We start from the raw sequence: 17689 nt of genomic DNA on the forward strand, positions 1-17689 counted from the left end.
GTCCAACATTATGAAGTTACTCTTGCATTTACTAATGTACTTCCAAATGCTTAACATTCTATGTGTTATGTTCCATATCTATGTGTTCCTTATTATGGAGATCAAACAGAGGGACACAATTATATGAAATGTATTAAAAAGGCATATAAAACGTTTGTCTTGCACATCATTTAAACTTTGTAAAAACAATGTATTTTTCTTTTCAGGAGACCAAACTCATCTGAATCTAAACGCTTCAAGTGTCAGGCCACATGTTTAGTTGTCTATCAGAAGCAGTAGCCTACAGTTAGCAATTTTTCCCCTTTTATAAAATCAAAAGTATTTTCCGAAAGAAAAGGTTAAATTACTTGTACAGCTGAACATAAACATATTAGCAGTGAGTTTCATAAGCATGTATGGCGTTCTCTGCGCACAGACATGATGTGCCATAGTTGAAGATGTATGAATAATTATTGAGATGTAGCCTATGTACAGTACTTTCTATGACGTCTAGTTCGGGTTGGCCAGCGCTACTCCAAAAGTCACCTTCACCTCTAGATGTCGCCAAACCGACACAAAGTAGCCTACGGGATGTTATTTTAAAGTTAGAATAAATTTACTCTTTAAACCTGTTATCGCATTTATATCGTTATTTTTGGTTGTAAGAACTTAAGTTTAAGACAAAGTGTCACCTGTAGGTTCTTAGCATTTGAATCCGAGAGGACAGTCAGACCGTCGCTGATGATTTCGCATTGCAAATTCAACTGTGACTTGTAAAGTTACCGGGGATAAGAGCAGGTTTGCATATGGGCGCCGCTCATACACACTCGGATACACCCAATGTGTTCCCTTACCAGGGAATGAGTGCTATATCTACCAACTGCGCATTAAATTAGCACATTCCTTCTGCACTTGAAGTCGATGTGCGCCTCTGGGTCTGGGCACAACAACACTCACTAAAGTGCTTGACTTCACTCCTGTCAGAGGAAGACACGATGGGATGCGCTTCTAGCACTCAGACTACAGCTCAAGACACAACACGAACCAACACCAAACAGGATGGGAGCACATCAGGTAAGAATACACAGCCCAAAAAAATCACAAATTAGCTATATTTGTCAAATATTGATTTGCAAGGTGTTTCATGAAGTTAGGGAAGAATTTTAGTTAAGCGGGCACTGACTGCATTTGGTAGCCTACATAATGTGATATAGATGTCATAATGTAGACATCAATGCTAAAATGCATTGTAGATCCTTGAGTGATAGAGGAAGATGGTGATCTTATTTTTCGGATCCTGGGTCACCAACTTGAAACTGAACCCTCAATGTTGTGTAAGGCTCCCAGATCCTTATCCAGAATGCTGTCATCAGTCCACCATACAGTTTAGATCTACTTGACTCCAGCGTCTCTCATCGAGAAACATACAGTATTCATTACACTAAAAGTCCCCATGGAGAAACCTAAAGTTAAACGGCTTGCCCTGAGATTAAACCATAAGACTTTAATTGAAAGTTACAAGAAAAATGATGTTTTATTGTTTAGTTGACAATTTTGAATTGCATTTTGATAACTGCTTTTACGTTTATTAGCATTCTTTCAGAGAAACATTAAGTGTATTATACAGGTTTTTATAGTCAGCATGCCTGCATTTTTTATGATGCCATGTTACATTTACATGTATTTGGCATGTTTTAATCCATAGTGGCAAAATGCAATTATTGGATACAAACCCATGAATATGATGTTTGTATCATCATGCTCATTTGAGCTAAAATATTTGTACTTTAAAAAATAATTTGTCACACTGCAGCATTAAAAAAAAATGTCATTAGAAAGTGTAAAACGCTTAAAATGGTGACTGGTCAGAACACCTAAAATACACACAAAACACACCTTCTTTTATACATTAAAGTGTTTTAACATAAAATTTTGATCTTGATGGCAATCTCATAAACAGTCATAATGCGTTTTGAAAAAATGCAAAGAACAAATTCATGTAAATATAATTTTGAGTTTGGTTGTATTAATTAAAATTTGTCAAACAAATAAAGTAAATTTGTATTTTGCTTTGTTGATGTTACATGTCTGTGTCCTGAGCTATCACAGTGGGTGAGTTCTTGAAATTTGAAGAAATAGATTTTTGGTGATCAGAGGAGGTCCTCCTCACATCAGGAGCTTCCTCAAATGTGGTGATGCGTGTCAACCTGCCAGCGGTGACATTTAAACAAAGTGCGTGCTTATGGAACTGAGAAGAAGGTTTTATGTAAATGTTGTGTGCTTTAGATCACAGATGTCCGATGCCATAAAGCTCTGCTAGTTTGCCTGTTTTAATACATCCATTTTCTTTCAACACCTGTTGTTAAGTTAGGTTATATTATTTAACCAGAATGTCCATGTATTGCTTTCAGCTTCATATAATTACTAGTAGTGTAGCTTCTATAATAGACTGGACCGAGCTTTAGTTTAAGGTGTTCTGTTAAATTAAAAGTAGGTCTCAGAAAGAGTTGTCTTCGACCTTACTGACACTTGATACAGAAGATGGGAAAAGAGAAAGGACATTACATATTTTTCATATTTCTTATTGATGAAATGTGAATTCTGTGGAAAAGATTTAAATATATTAAAATGTGTTGAACCAGGCTAAGTATACTGAACTCGAATTTGATATGATATGATTGGTTTTGAAATTGAGATCGTTTGTGCTGCAGAAACCGGTCTGAAAAAGTAAATCATAGATAGATAGATAGATAGAAAGAGCGGAAGTGACACAATATATCACAAGTTCTTTCTCCGTGCAGGCCTAGTTGTACCCCTTTTAAAATATGTATATACCTAAACACATGATCAATAATATGAGGGAAACAGTAGTGGGGGGGGGGGGGGGGTCATTGCACTACTGTATAACCATTATTATTATTTTGAATGTTTTATAATCAGAATAAATTAAATTATATAAAATATTATACATTTATCACTGATGTAAACATTAATTTTTTTATATTTTGAATTACAAGCCGAATTCCGGAAAAGTTGGGACGTTTTTTAAATTTTAATAAAATGAAAACTAAAGGAATTTCAAATCACATGAGCCAATATTTTATTCACAATAGAACATAGATAACGTAGCAAATGTTTAAACTGAGAATTTTTACACTTTTATCCACTTAATTAGCTCATTTAAAATTTAATGCCTGCTACAGGTCTCAAAAAAGTTGGCACGGGGGCAACAAATGGCTAAAAAAGCAAGCAGTTTTGAAAAGATTCAGCTGGGAGAACATCTAGTGATTAATTAAGTTAATTGATATCAGGTCTGTAACATGATTAGCTATAAAAGCTTTGTCTTAGAGAAGCAGAGTCTCTCAGAAGTAAAGATGGGCAGAGGCTCTCCAATCTGTGAAAGACTGCGTAAAAAAAATTGTGGAAAACTTTAAAAACAATGTTCCTCAACGTCAAATTGCAAAGGCTTTGCAAATCTCATCATCTACAGTGCATAACATCATCAAAAGATTCAGAGAAACTGGAGAAATCTCTGTGCGTAAGGGACAAGGCCGGAGACCTTTATTGGATGCCCGTGGTCTTCGGGCTCTCAGACGACACTGCATTACTCATCGGCATGATTGTGTCAATGACATTACTAAATGGGCCCAGGAATACTTTCAGAAACCACTGTCGGTAAACACTATCCGCCGTGCCATCAGCAGATGCCAACTAAAGCTCTATCATGCAAAAAGGAAGCCATATGTGAACATGGTCCAGAAGCGCCGTCGTGTCCTGTGGGCCAAGACTCATTTAAAATGGACTGTTTCAAAGTGGAATAGTGTTTTATGGTCAGACGAGTCCAAATTTGACATTCTTGTTGGAAATCACGGACGCCGTGTCCTCCGGGCTAAAGAGGAGGGAGACCTTCCAGCATGTTATCAGCATTCAGTTCAAAAGCCAGCATCTCTGATGGTATGGGGGTGCATAAGTGCATACAGTATGGGCAGCTTGCATGTTTTGGAAGGCTCTGTGAATGCTGAAAGGTATATAAAGGTTTTAGAGCAACATATGCTTCCCTCCAAACAACGTCTATTTCAGGGAAGGCCTTGTTTATTTCAGCAGGACAATGCAAAACCACATACTGCAGCTATAACAACAGCATGGCTTCGTCGTAGAAGAGTCCGGGTGCTAACCTGGCCTGCCTGCAGTCCAGATCTTTCACCTATAGAGAACATTTGGCGCATCATTAAACGAAAAATACGTCAAAGACGACCACGAACTCTTCAGCAGCTGGAAATCTATATAAGGCAAGAATGGGACCAAATTCCAACAGCAAAACTCCAGCAACTCATAGCCTCAATGCCCAGACGTCTTCAAACTGTTTTGAAAAGAAAAGGAGATGCTACACCATGGTAAACATGCCCCGTCCCAACTATTTTGAGACCTGTAGCAGAAATCAAAATAGAAATGAGCTCATTTTGTGCATAAAAGTGTAAACTTTCTCAGTTTAAACATTTGCTATGTTATCTATGTTATATTGTGAATAAAATATTGGCTCATGTGATTTGAAAGTCTTTTAGTTTTCATTTTATTAAAATTTAAAAAACGTCCCAACTTTTCCGGAATTCGGGTTGTAGGATATTTTAAAATTGTGGTTTTGTCATTTTTTTCATTTGTAATTTCTGAATATGTTTTATGTTTATTTTTAAACTTAGTTTTAGTTAAGTCCTTCAACTTCAGCTTATTTTTTGCTAATTACCAATGCAACAATTCTCATTTTTAGTTTTGTTTTATTATTTCATTACATTTTTATTTCAAGTAATGAATTCTTTTAATGCTTTTAGTTTTAGTTCACGCTAATAACCCTGGTGAAAACATTTGTCTTAATCTCTAAGGAACAAGTAATGAAAATGGTGGTCCTGCAGCAGAAAGTGAGACGATTCCAGACCAAACCCAGGCTGAGGAATCTCCACAGACATGCAGTGCAACTCCTGATTCCTCGGAGGAAATCCAGAGCTCTGCGGCTGCTGTAGCTCACAGTGAACCAGAAGCAGCTGCTGCTGAGGCCGTTACATCTGACCAGCCTGCTGAACCTGAATCCAGCCCCTCCACGACAGCTGAGAATACAGACGAACCAGCACCGAGTGGTACGTTTCACATTTACAGACAACAGCACTAAAGTTTTAACTTAAAGGAACAGTGAGCAAAGTCTCATTGAAAAACTGGCTCAGTAGTTCTTCAAGATTAAAGTACATATTACCTCGTGTTTTGGGCTTGTGCATGCAAATGGTTTTGGTACTTTCAAGGGACGTATCTCTTGATGCAAAACACCTTGCACAATCTCTTTTGCAATGAAGACTTCCTGGAATACCTTTGTTTTGTTATAAGAAGTTAAAGCACCATTTTATACAATCATACTTAAGTGAAAGGGGATGGCACTAGTTTAAATGGGTAATAGTGTGTTTGTTTAACTCTTAAGTAACCTGACAAGTGTCCTACTAACTGTTCGGTGACCCAGGAGTACAACACTGCCCTGCTTAGTTTCCCCTTTCCAGCCCTGTTACTATACGTTTTACTAAGGGTTTCAAGCAGGTTTGGAGAACTGAACCTTGATTTTGAGGTGACAAAGTCACCTGAGAAACAAATGATTTTTAGCTACTGAAACCAGGTTCCAGTTAGATGGACTGGTTTCATTTAAGGATTATGAATACACCATAAAAAATGGAATTGGGAGTAGTGAATTATTTTCATCTTTAACAGTAGTTTGTTTGGCCAGATCTTAAATGTGGCGAGGGCCACAGCATGCCTCACTACCTAAATTTTAAATGTAAATGACAATTTATCCACGGATGCAAATGCCTTGGGTGCAATGTGGAAAAAAAACCTTTGACATTGTCAAATAACAAAATGACTAACCACAGAACCGAATACATTAAGAACTATTACTCTGCTGGACACAGCAACTGATTTTAAATATTAATTTTATATATCCTATTAGTTTAAGTAAGAGAAACATGAGAAAGATACCGGGTGTGACATTTTAATTAAATTTATTTATGAGTGTAACTTATTTTTTTGGAAGATGATGTCATTTATTTGGCTACTTCAACCATTATGAAGAAAAAAACCTTAATTGAGCCTAAATTAATGAAATAATTTCATGCATCTCTATTTCCACAGAAAACACAACTGAGGCCCAGGCTGAATCTTCCCCACCAGTGGAAGCACCTGGTAAGTAGGATAATACGATGAAAGACAGACCTAAAAAGTTCATCTTCTCCTGAGGATAAATGTCTTGTCTGATTTCCCTTACCACTCTTTTTCAGCCTCTGGTGGAGAGGGTTAAGTGTGCATCATTTGGCACAGTTACTACAGAATCCAGACTCAACCACCTATTTTCAATAAAATTAAGATTTCATATGCATAGTTTAAACATACAGTGGAACATTAGCTTATTTATTATATAGATATTGCTTGTTCGTTGCCAAGACATAGACCAACTGGTCATCAGAAACTCTGTGCCTGTCTTTATATACAAAGATTACAAACATCCCACTCCAGTTATAGTTTAGTGAATTATAATAGCTGACTTTAGCTAGAGAGTTCCTTCAATATTTAATATTGGTGCCTATTTTAGTGGCTTAACCCCTCTATAAAAAAATGCAAAAAGCCAAAGAGACTTTGAAAAATTGTGGAAGGCTATTTATATTATTATGTAATATTTGATCAAACTGAAATAAAATGTTACATGCATTGAAAATGACAATGGATATAATATTTGAAAAACAGGCTTTTTGGTTTTATTTATTGTATGCTTATATTTTCTTGCAACAAACATGACAGATTAAACTCAACAAATGGAAGTAATGTTTTTGTGTTGTGATTTGATTTTAATGTGAAAATGACGAGTTTAAAAATAAAGTTGAACTGAACTTGGCTTTGAATCGTTGCTATTACAGAACATGTAATGGTGAAAGATTATATATAATATTAGCAAAATGGGCAACAAGTGAATTCCCTGTTATCAGTTTAATGGGAGGATAAAAGTCTTGATTGATTTTGTAATCTGGCATATGGTTTGTTTCCTATAACTGTATTTATGACTTGTGATGCATGCTGGGTTCATGTAGTCAGGAGGCATCCGTGATGGGCCCCAACACAGCGATCGCTTCAATCTCAACAAGTCCCCCCTGTATAAGACAAAGTGAAGTTAAAAAGAGGTATAAACACAATGCAGAATTAAAGGGTTTCCCTCGCTTTTTAACTAAAGTTGATCACTTTCAGTAAAGTAACAGCACATCTCTCCCCAAGAAGTCCCATAATTTGAGGTATACTTCATCTCCATATCTCAAACAGTGTGAGATGGATTGTGTCCCAAGTTTAATACTTGCACCACTGTTCAAACGTTTTGCTCAGTAAGACTTTTAAATGTTTGGAAAGAAGTCTCTTATATTCACTAAGGATGCATTTATTTGATTAAAAACAGTAATAATGCGAGACATTTTCACAATATAAAATGTTTCTATTTTAATTATCTTATAATTCCTGTAATGAGTTAAATGTTCAGCATATTACTCCAGTCTTCAGTGTCACATGATTATTCTAATAGGCTGATTTACCTTAGCAAACAGCACTAACTAGTCCGTGTTTAATACTCACTCTGGGCAGGGCAGCTACTTGATAGGCAGCTCTAGCTGGGAAATTGCTCTTGAAAACTTGAGAAGAAAAAAACAGAAATTAAGACTTTGGGAATATCGGTGTTCTTTACTGATGACAAAGATAAATCAAACTGCCAGTAAAGTTGAGTTTTATAAGATATAATCTTCATTTGGTGTAGTTACTTCTATTCACTGCTGGTCATATGCTCTGCATACAACGATGTATGTGACAAATACAAATCTTGAATCTTAACTACTGTAGTGATAATTAACTACCTGTGATAATGAAAAGCAGCCTCTTATGTCTGTGTTTATATGCATCATTAATTGCATCATAAGTTTTAAAGAGAGAATGACATGAATTCAGCTCAGAGTATTTGTTGACGCTGCAGGTTTGCATGTCTCATCACGGAAAGTTCTGTGTGGCAGGAGGCAGTGATGATGGGTTGTCCTCGTAAAGAGGAGGCTTTAGTTTCACAGAACTGCACTGTATCCCTTTACACGCAGACAGGATAGGATTACCCATCAGCTTTGTGTTTAAGAGGAAATACCCAGGGATGCACAGAGGAACATTTGAATAATCAATAAAGCATTAGCACTGAAGTGCAGGATGGGTAGTAAAGTTATTTTAGGGAAGGTATATACAGGGAACACAAATGTCATGATTGTTTTTAATTCCACAACGAAGGACACCAATGTCATTCCCAATTATGAGGTTTTCTACATTAGCAAGACTACTGAAACTGTAAGGCAAATCTGTGTTTGTATGTGTATATGACACTCTGTGATGAATTATATAATGCAAAGCTTAATGGCAGTTGTTTTAGCACAACGTTTACACAACTGCAAGTTAATAGGTCAACTCATACATTTAATCTCATCAATATTGATTCATGCTGGTTTAAATCATGTAATCCGCTGGGCATAAAGTGCATTGCATATAATAGAAATTACATGCAAAAACATTACACTAATCTAGTGCCAGAAATACTTTCCACATTGACCTCTGGTCAAATCAATGAACTTGACACCTCCTCCTCTTTCAGTCTATTGGTTAAAACATCAACACCCCCATTGTAACCACTTTCAATGAGACTTAGGTCTCTGCAGTGCAAAAGTGGGCATTTATGACCTTGTGGGTGTTTTCAAACTGCTGGGTATTTCTAAATCATGCAATCAAAATGATCCCCCTTACCTAACCCCACCCCTAAACCTACTATCACTATGACGTCAGCCAATCAGGTATCATGGTCTAAAAACACCCTGATCGAGTAACTCCTATTACTCTCCTATAGAGACCTATACTTGCTTTCAATAGCATTTTATGCTAAATATATAAATTAAAACATACATTAATTAAATAAATAAAAATTTAAAAAAAAAAAAAAGCTCTCACATCTGTAAATGTTTTTTTTTGGAGAAACCTTTTTATATTTTTATAAAGGGGGTTGAAGCCCCATGTTAAAAATGATAAAACGGTTGTATTATGGAGCATTACAGAAATCTGATCATAATGCATGCATAAAATTGCTATTTTACAGTTTACAACAGTTTTGAATCTAAACGCTATTGCTAATGCTTGAAGACGCTTACCTGTATATGCCTTGTCTAATAGGGGCTTTAGGTGTATATGGGATTTTTCTCTGAATAAAAGCCATCTCATCCAAACAGTTTATGAAATGTAAGTCGCACCAAATCTCTGCAAAGTTGCTGAGTGCGCTTTGTAAAGACACGCCCCGAGCAAACATTACATTGCAGCCTATGTCAGCTCTTTTGTTGCTCAATGCATAGCTGGTGGTGGTCTGCTGAGGAAGGTAAAGATGCTGGTTTGACAGGACAGGACAGGACAGCAGACTCTCTCTCACCTGTAGGGCCCGATGGCGGCTGGAGCAGCTGCAGTGTGAAGGATCTTCCTAATAACAGCAGACATCTCTGAACATTGAGATCCCGACGACAACCGCCGTGAAGCACAACCGTCAGTAAACTTCAGCTCGAGTTAATGAATTTGAAGAGTAAACCAGGTTTGTTGGGACTCACTTCCAGAAGGCGTCAGCGATTCCTACCATAACGACCCACATATAGAGACATTACACGTGTATTTACTATCATTCAATACCATGTCGCACAGTATGGAACTATATTTAGAAGAAAGTTAAAGGAAATGAATTGTCGACAGAACATCTATGGTTAAACAATATAGTACAGGTCTTTATGCATAACTATAGTAGTTGTCACATGACAGAATAAATCAGAGCTGTGTAATAGAGTGATTACGGTAATTCATGTAACCAGTCAAGAAGGTCAGTATCTTCATCTTCAGTTTTCTTAAGGTCGAAGGCCTAAAAATAATTGTATGAATAGTAGCTTAATTACTGTAGTTTTTATAAGTGGTAAATGTTAAAATCACATTCCAACCAAAAGTATTATGTTTTTGTAACTTCAGACTAAAAAAAGTTTAATTATGAAAAAGTTTGTTTTTTGCTCTCAAAAAGAAACATTTCTATAAAAAAAAAAAAAACAGATTTTTTTTTATTTTTTTTACAAATTCTAGGACTGGAATTCATCATTAAAATTTTTCCTTTGTTTGGTTTGTCTGTGTATTTAATAGTGTTTTCTGTATATTTACTAATATTAAATAAGTCCACATGGGGTTTAAGGAGACAAGTAACAGACCTTTATTCAATAACTCTATGCAGAGTGCAAAAATAACATACACTGTGAATAACACAATAAATTAGAGTGTTCAGTAAAAATGTGCCTATGTGAATGACAGAGTCTGAAATAAAATGATATAATTCACAACTGCAGGAAATTTAAGGCATTGGTAACATCCCTAACTATTTAATGAATAAGCTTTTGTAAATAAAAGAAAGAAAAATCATTAGCAGACTATACTTCAAATGAATTCAGATTTGTAGACATCATCAGTCCGCAATCAGGGCATAAACATTGTGAGAGTCATTTTAATGTCTATTTAAAACAACTCATCCTTTTCTGAAAAGATTCATCAACTGGTTTAGGTCATTTACATTACTGGCATTGTTACATTACTATATCCTTGAGTTGCTGTATTGCTTTTGGTAGGTATGAAGACTCAATAGGCCTAGTAATGACGGTACCATTACCATAATGAGAAACACAAAATCACTGCATTGAAATGAATCAATCTTTGAAAAAGACCAGAAGAAAGAGAGAGAGCGTTCAAAACCAAGCAACCCCTGAGATAAAGTGAGAACTTTAAAATGGGGCACAGGAAAAGTAGTTCTCACTTCCTCACAAATACTTGCCACAAGTTATCAAAAAGCCAGTGGCAGCGAAGAGAACATAAGACGTCACACGCAAACATTCAGAAACCGAGAAAGTGACATTCAGCATAAATAAGCCATGCATATTTACAAAACTGTGGACCGATGTTTCAAACCTCACTTTGTTCCAACAAGGAATTTTGATGGGATGGAAAGCAAAGCTGCAGGAACGGTCCTGTTTCTTTCATAATTAATACCAGTAATGATGACTGTGGCATCTCTACTCTAAAATGGTCCCACATTAACAGAATACTAACCCATAGCTTGGTGATGCAAACTTCAAAAAGAGGGTTATCAAGCTCTCGAAGGCATTCTCGACTTTTGATTGTCTTTGGTTTAGTAATCCATTCACACTAAAAATGACTTTGCAGCAGCCCAACCAGCATTTCTTAAGAGTTCAGCCACAAAACTTCACATTTTCACAGTAATTTTCACCTTGGATTAATTTACATTGTATGAACCATGGATGTAGAGATGGCTTGAAAGTTAAAGAAGAAAAGCATAAACTTCATAACAATAGAGAGAGAGTAAGACTGATTAAGAGTGTGAATAATTTGTTCCGTTTAAAGTGAATTCCTAATATTGTGACTTTTGAATTCGAATAAACTAACAAATCGCGATTTTATGTTTAATACATCCACTGGGACAAACAGCGGGGGTCTAGAATAAGACGCATCAGTACAAAGATTGAACAAAGATCTGGCCAGCCAGCTTTGAAGCTTCAGTATCTGTGAAGTCGGTTAGAAGTTCTGCTGCCGGCGTTTCTTCGCATCCATGGCGTCAAGGATGGGTTGCCTCTTGGCTGTGTAGCGCTGCCGCAGTTCTTCAATCTCTCGCTCCATCATGGGGTCCAGAGCAGTAAGGCGCATCTGGAGCTCCTCATAATCAAGGTTTTTCAGCTTCACAGACAGAAACACACAGTGATTAATTTGATTCGACTTTATGCACAAACAAGATCATCATCAGAGCACTTACAAAATCAAAATCTCCATCTTGTGGCACTTTCCAATTATCAGGGAAAGCAGTCTTGGAAATTAAACACGGGTCCTGCTGGTTGTGATTGTAACCTTCTTGTGCTTTATTTGAGTCTTGTTTGTCGAAGTAGTCCATGAAGGATGGACGCTGAATTTGCTGAGATGTAGGATTTCCTGTTTCAAGGAAAAAACAAAACAAAAGCTTAAACGTTTCTCAAATCAGCACAATAGTGTTAACGTAAAGAAAAAGACATAAATACTTACTCCTCATCGAGCCGAGATCTACCTCATCATCCTCATCTTCATCATCACTGTTAATGACCATGGTGCCCAGGTCAGACTCCAGCATGGTGCCGCTGTGCTCGATCATGGTCTGAGCACCATCGCTCATGGTGCCTGTGGCTCGCATGGTGCCAGCGCTCTCTGAACCAGACTTCACCATGGTGTGGGAATCCACTTCCCCTTCCTCATCCTGCACAATGCAGTCACATACGACATCAGCTGACGTAACCTGAAGAACTAATATACAACGTTGGTAAATCATCTCACAGAGTTCTCGTCATCCTCCTCCAGCTCTCTCTGCTGCTCCTGTTGTCTCTTGACCTTCATCTCCATGGCCTCTGTGATCAGGTCACGCAAGATGCTCACCGGCTTTGCACTGGTTATAAATGGATGCTGCCGAAAAGCCCCAAAATAAAACAGGGAATGAATGAATAGCAGTATGAATCATAAACAGGCACTAGTAAATAGCAATATCTTTGGCTCTTCCTATACCTGCAGCAGTTGAGTGGCCGTCGCTCTCTGCTCTGGGTTCTTAACCAGACATTTCTTCACAAAATCTGTGAAGTCATCACTCCACAGCTCTGGCTTGCGGAAAGTGGGTGGAGGGTTTGTGGGGATCATAAAAATAGCCTGATGACACAAAAAGACAAGACGCCATCACCAATCAGTTTCTTTTGTTGTAATTTCACATCAAGGACTTCTCACAACGAGCATGTTCCACTCACTCTCATTGGATGAATGTCTGCATAAGGCGGCTTTCCTTCAGCCATTTCTATGGATGAGATGCCGAGAGACCAAATATCTGCCACGCAGTTGTAGCCGATCTCCTGGATTACTTCAGGGGCCATCCAGAAGGGTGTTCCTATAACCGTGTTCCTCTTCGCCATTGTGTCCTTTTGTGGTCATTATAAATAAACACGATTAGTTCATGAAACATGATAAATACGACCAGTTTGGATACACTTGACCGAAATTCATATTAGATGATCACGGATGAGAAAAAAAAATTCATTTGGATACTTAGAATTTTAATGTCAATTATGTTTTGTTTTATAAAACTAAATTGTCATTTTTAATGAATGACTTGGGCTCAATAATAAAGAAAAAAGCCTTCTTTTTTTTCTGAAAAAGCTAAAAATACAAAATGTATTTGTTTAAACCAACATGATTTTCACATGTCCACACTATGGAATTACACTTCTTAAAAAAAAAAAAGTCAAACAAGCAAAATGCCCAAGTTTTATATGACCTTTTCTATTATTTAAAATATGTTAAGAAAAATGTTTAGTAATGTTCAAACCTTTAACTTGTAGTTTATGCAAGTTCTACATTAAACCAAGATGGTTTCAATACGCACAGTAAGTTGTCCAGCCACTCCGAAATCAGCTAGTTTAGCATGGCCCTCTGTGTTGAGCAGAATATTCCCTGCTTTGATGTCTCTGTGGATTTTCCTCATGAAATGGAGATACTCCAGACCTTTCAAGGTGGATTTGAGGACTGTGGCGATCTCATCTTCAGTGAGCTTGTCAAGAGAGAGAGAGAGAATAAAAGTGTTATTTACCATGCAATGAAGTTCTGTAGCGTATTCACAGTTGTATTTTATTTACCGTTTTGTTACGCAGTCTGATAATATCAGAAACCGATCCAGCGCCACAGTACTCCATCACAATCCACAGATCTGTGTTCTTGAAATAGCTGCCATAGTACTTCACCACATAAGGACTGTTAAAATACAAGAAAACAGTGCCTGCAGCATTGGGAACGTTTCCAGTAATGAGAGTTTAGTAACACGTTACTTTTTATTCATCAAAAGACTGTTTTACCTGTCACATTGCTGCATTATAGAGATCTCTTTGATGATCTCCTGCAGGTCTGATTCGACAGGAACCTGTTTAATGGCCACAACCTGGCCTGATTCCTTGTGAATGGCTTTAAAAACACTGCCATATGACCTGAAGTAAAAAAAATATTTTAAAAAATCATTAATTATATGCCATTTTTATACACAACTTATGCACACAACATCACTTTAGAAGTATAATGTTAATACACACCCTTCTCCAAGCTTTTCAAGGACATCAAACACTTCCTCTGGCTGCTTGGTGAGACTGTCTTCACTGAGTTTCTTCAGTTTACTGTCATTAATAAACACAATCGTAGTTTATTTAATGCATAAAACGTCACGAGTCCAGACACCTATAAACATAACAACAACTGGTCTTGTAGATTTAGTTAATTACGAACATTAAGATATTAACTCAATAATCTATTCTAGTTCGTTAAATGATCTGCCGTTTCAGTTTGGTTAGTAAAATGAGGCCTGTAAATATTAGCTTGACTGATAGCTGGTTAGCCAAGCTCATCTTTCCACTTACTTTTTGGGCACCGAATGCTCCATTCTTGTGATTCTAATGATCAGGTAATTTTCGATTAATTTCCTACACACTTTGTTTACTCGAAACTTAAGAAATAAAGCAATAACGCATGATTTGTTTGGACTTTCAGGAAGCACTATCTGTCTTTCCGTGCCGCCGCTAACAGCTACGCGAAGCGAGCTGACGTGTGGGATTTTCCGTCATAAACTGCACTTCAAAATAAAAGTCCTATGAGCGTCATCGTTAAATGGGTCAAAATAAGTTGCTACAAAGAACATTATGTTGTGTATTTGGTGTAATGCAATGTGATTATGCGGTTTAAGGTTAAAAAAAAAAACATTAGTTTCCACATAATGTACATTATTGTTGCCCGCCTATCCAGTGCGTTGTGATTGGCTGAATACCTCAAGTGTGTGACAGAAATATTATGCCCCTTAGGATAAATGTACTTACAGCCTGATACAAAAAGTGGTTTATGTTTATGTAGCTAATTTTGCCCTTCATGACAACTGTGAGCGAATTTTTTTTTATAACTCATCCATTTAGTTGATGAATTGCAGTTTTAGTCACTTCTGTGTTGGTTCACAAGAGAGATCGGAAGGTTGCCGCTCGGTGTAGATGCATTGTAGGCTACTCTGCAGGTTCAGGAAACGGTCCTCCATAAGATGCGCTCCACACATCTGAATATTAGTAACAAAGTAGTTTTGCTTTCAAACACACAGTGTGTGTTTGACACACAGTGTCTCCACAACATGGCTGCTGGGGCAACAACAATACTACAGTCCTGGCCAAAATTTTTGAGAATTACATAAATATTGGAAATGGGAAAAGTAGCTGTTTAGTTTTTATAATAGCAATTTGCATATACTCCAGAATATTATGAAGAGTGATCAGATGAATTGCATAGTCCTTCTTTGCCATGAAAATTAACTTAATCTCAAAAAAACCTTTCCACTGCATTTCATTGCTGTCATTAAAGGACCTGCTGAGATCATTTCAGTAATCATCTTGTTAACTCAGGTGAGAATGTTGACGAGCACAAGGCTGGAGATCAATGACTGCGTTTACATGCAGCCAATAACCCGTTCAAAACCGGGATATTAGCAATAACCCGGTCGCGCACGGCCATGTAAACACCGGCAAAAACCCGGATATGCTCATATCCCGGTTTTTAAAAACCGGGATATTATACCTGGGGTACCCCTTTTCTAACCCGAATATTTGGTCTTGTAAACGCATTTCGGCATATCCCCATCAAAATGTGTGTTCTGCACATGTTCCATTCGCAAGGAATCTTGGTCTTTTGAGTAGAGACGGCGCATAAAAAACCCCCGCGTGCAGTATAGAGGCACAGTAGTGTCAAGTGCTGCTGGTGGATCAGTACCAGCGCCAAAGCGCAAACAAAGACTATCGCTATCTGCCCCAAACTATTCATTATCCGCCTGCTGCTGCTGTTGTTGTTGTTGTCTTTGGATACAGGAAGAAGAATCGGAAATGACGCATATTGCATCTTGTTGTCCGTACGTCCAGACGCTAACCGTACATCGCCGTTTACATCGGGATTGGCGACTGATTACACATTCCATGCATACAGGAGTAACTCTCTCTGCTCACGCATGTAAACGGGTTATCCCGAATGTTTCAGAAACCCAAATAGTGACCTTAACCCGACCATAACCCGAATTTTAACAGCATGTAAACGTATTCATTATGTCAGGCTGATTGGGTTAGAATGGCAGACTTGACATGTTAAAAGGAGGGTGATGCTTGAAATCATTGTTCTTCTATTGTTAACCATGGTGACCTGCAAAGAAACGCATGCAGCCATCATTGCGTTGCATAAAAATGGCTTCAAAGGCAAGGATATTGTGGCTACTAAGATTGCACCTAAATCAACAATTTATAGGATCATCAAGAACTTCAAGGAAAGAGGTTCAATTCTTGTAAAGAAGGCTTCAGGGCATCCAAGAAAGTCCAGCAAGCGCCAGGATCATCTCCTAAAGAGGATTCAGCTGCGGGATCGGAGTGCCACCAGTGCAGAGCTTGCTCAGGAATGGCAGCAGGCAGGTGTGAGCGCATCTGCACGCACAGTGAGCCAAGACTTTTGGAAGATGGCCTGGTGTCAAGAAGGGCAGCAAAGAAGCCACTTCTCTCCAAAAAAAAACATCAGGGACAGATTGATCTTCTGCAGAAAGCATACTGAATGGGCCGCTGAGGACTGGGGCAAAGTCATATTCTCCGATGAAGCCCCTTTCCGATTGTTTGGGGCTTCTGGAAAAAGGCTTGTCCGGAGAAGAAAAGGTGAATGCTACCATCAGTCCTGTGTCATGCCAACAGTAAAGCATCCTGACACCATTCATGTGTGGGGTTGCTCCTCATCCAAGGGAGCGGGCTCACTCACAATTCTGCCCAAAAACACAGCCATGAATAAAGAATGGTACCAAACCACCCTCCAACAGCAACTTCTTCCAACAATCCAACAAAAGTTTGGTGAAGAACAATGCATTTTCCAGCACGATGGAGCACCGTGCCATAAGGCAAAAGTGAAGTGGAAATTTGAAATTTTGGGTCCATGGCCTTGAAACTCCCCAGATCTTAATCCCATTGAGAACTTGTGGTCAATCCTCAAGAGGCGGTTGGACAAACAAAAACCCACTAATTCTGACAAACTCCAAGAAGTGATTATGAAAGAATGGGTTGCTATCAGTCAGGATTTGGCCCAGAAGTTGATTGAGAGCATGCCCAGTCGAATTGCAGAAGTCCTGAAAAGAAGGGCCAACACTGCAAAAACTGACTCTTTGCATAATTGTTATGTAATTGTCGATAAAAGCCTTTGAAATGTATGAAGTGCTTGTAATTATATTTCAGTACATCACAGAAACAACTGAAACAAAGATCTAAAAGCAGTTTAGCAGCAAACTTTTTGAAAACTAATATTTATGTAATTCTCAAAACTTTTGGCCACGACTGTACAGCAAGAATAAAAGTTATTCTTCTTTCTTTGTGTGAACATTTGGGGGGTGTTATGTGGGGGCATGTTTAAACGAGGCGTTTTAGGAGGGTGTGGACAAGTCTTGACTTTTATAAAGAATATATCTTTCGGTTTGAGACTTTAGTCTTTGCAACATTAGGGA

At 37.8% G+C, this 17689-nt stretch overlaps 2 protein-coding genes and 1 long non-coding RNA gene across 3 annotated transcripts; 1 reads left to right on the forward strand and 2 right to left on the reverse strand.

The window, feature by feature from the left end:
- Positions 1-569: 569 nt before the first annotated feature.
- On the forward strand, positions 570-6721 carry LOC132144744 (nematocyst expressed protein 3-like). Its single transcript, XM_059555317.1, has 4 exons — positions 570-1053; positions 4857-5108; positions 6142-6192; positions 6288-6721. The coding sequence occupies exons 1-4, from the start codon at positions 975-977 to the stop codon at positions 6305-6307; spliced, it is 402 nt and encodes a 133-aa protein (XP_059411300.1). The 5' UTR covers positions 570-974; the 3' UTR covers positions 6308-6721.
- Positions 6722-6738: 17 nt separating this feature from the next.
- Positions 6739-8396, reverse strand: LOC132144745 (uncharacterized). The gene is made up of 2 exons (XR_009434395.1): positions 7621-8396; positions 6739-7151 (listed from the first exon to the last, which is right to left on the reverse strand). It is a non-coding gene; the product is annotated as an uncharacterized LOC132144745 (long non-coding RNA).
- Positions 8397-10488: 2092 nt separating this feature from the next.
- Positions 10489-14747, reverse strand: LOC132145482 (serine/threonine-protein kinase 3). Its single transcript, XM_059556559.1, has 11 exons — positions 14556-14747; positions 14235-14315; positions 14004-14132; positions 13788-13902; positions 13538-13702; positions 12906-13073; positions 12673-12810; positions 12448-12573; positions 12163-12370; positions 11900-12072; positions 10489-11823 (listed from the first exon to the last, which is right to left on the reverse strand). The coding sequence occupies exons 1-11, from the start codon at positions 14576-14578 to the stop codon at positions 11665-11667; spliced, it is 1485 nt and encodes a 494-aa protein (XP_059412542.1). The 5' UTR covers positions 14579-14747; the 3' UTR covers positions 10489-11664.
- Positions 14748-17689: the final 2942 nt, after the last annotated feature.

Source organism: Carassius carassius, chromosome 8 (genome assembly GCF_963082965.1).
Source record: "Carassius carassius chromosome 8, fCarCar2.1, whole genome shotgun sequence".
Taxonomy (NCBI): Eukaryota; Metazoa; Chordata; class Actinopteri; order Cypriniformes; family Cyprinidae; genus Carassius; species Carassius carassius.

Excerpts from the sequence above, each read along its gene's own strand:
- LOC132144744 (XM_059555317.1), top strand. The coding sequence starts at position 975 with ATGGGATGCGCTTCTAGCACTCAGACTACAGCTCAAGACACAACACGA. Across the intron at positions 1,054-4,856 it reads ACAGGATGGGAGCACATCAG|GAACAAGTAATGAAAATGGT; the intron begins GTAAGAATACAC and ends TTAATCTCTAAG. Across the intron at positions 5,109-6,141 it reads AGACGAACCAGCACCGAGTG|AAAACACAACTGAGGCCCAG; the intron begins GTACGTTTCACA and ends CTATTTCCACAG.
- LOC132145482 (XM_059556559.1), bottom strand. The coding sequence starts at position 14,578 with ATGGAGCATTCGGTGCCCAAAAA. Across the intron at positions 14,133-14,234 it reads CTTGAAAAGCTTGGAGAAGG|GTCATATGGCAGTGTTTTTA; the intron begins GTGTGTATTAAC and ends TTTTTACTTCAG. Across the intron at positions 13,703-13,787 it reads TCAGACTGCGTAACAAAACG|CTCACTGAAGATGAGATCGC; the intron begins GTAAATAAAATA and ends TCTCTTGACAAG.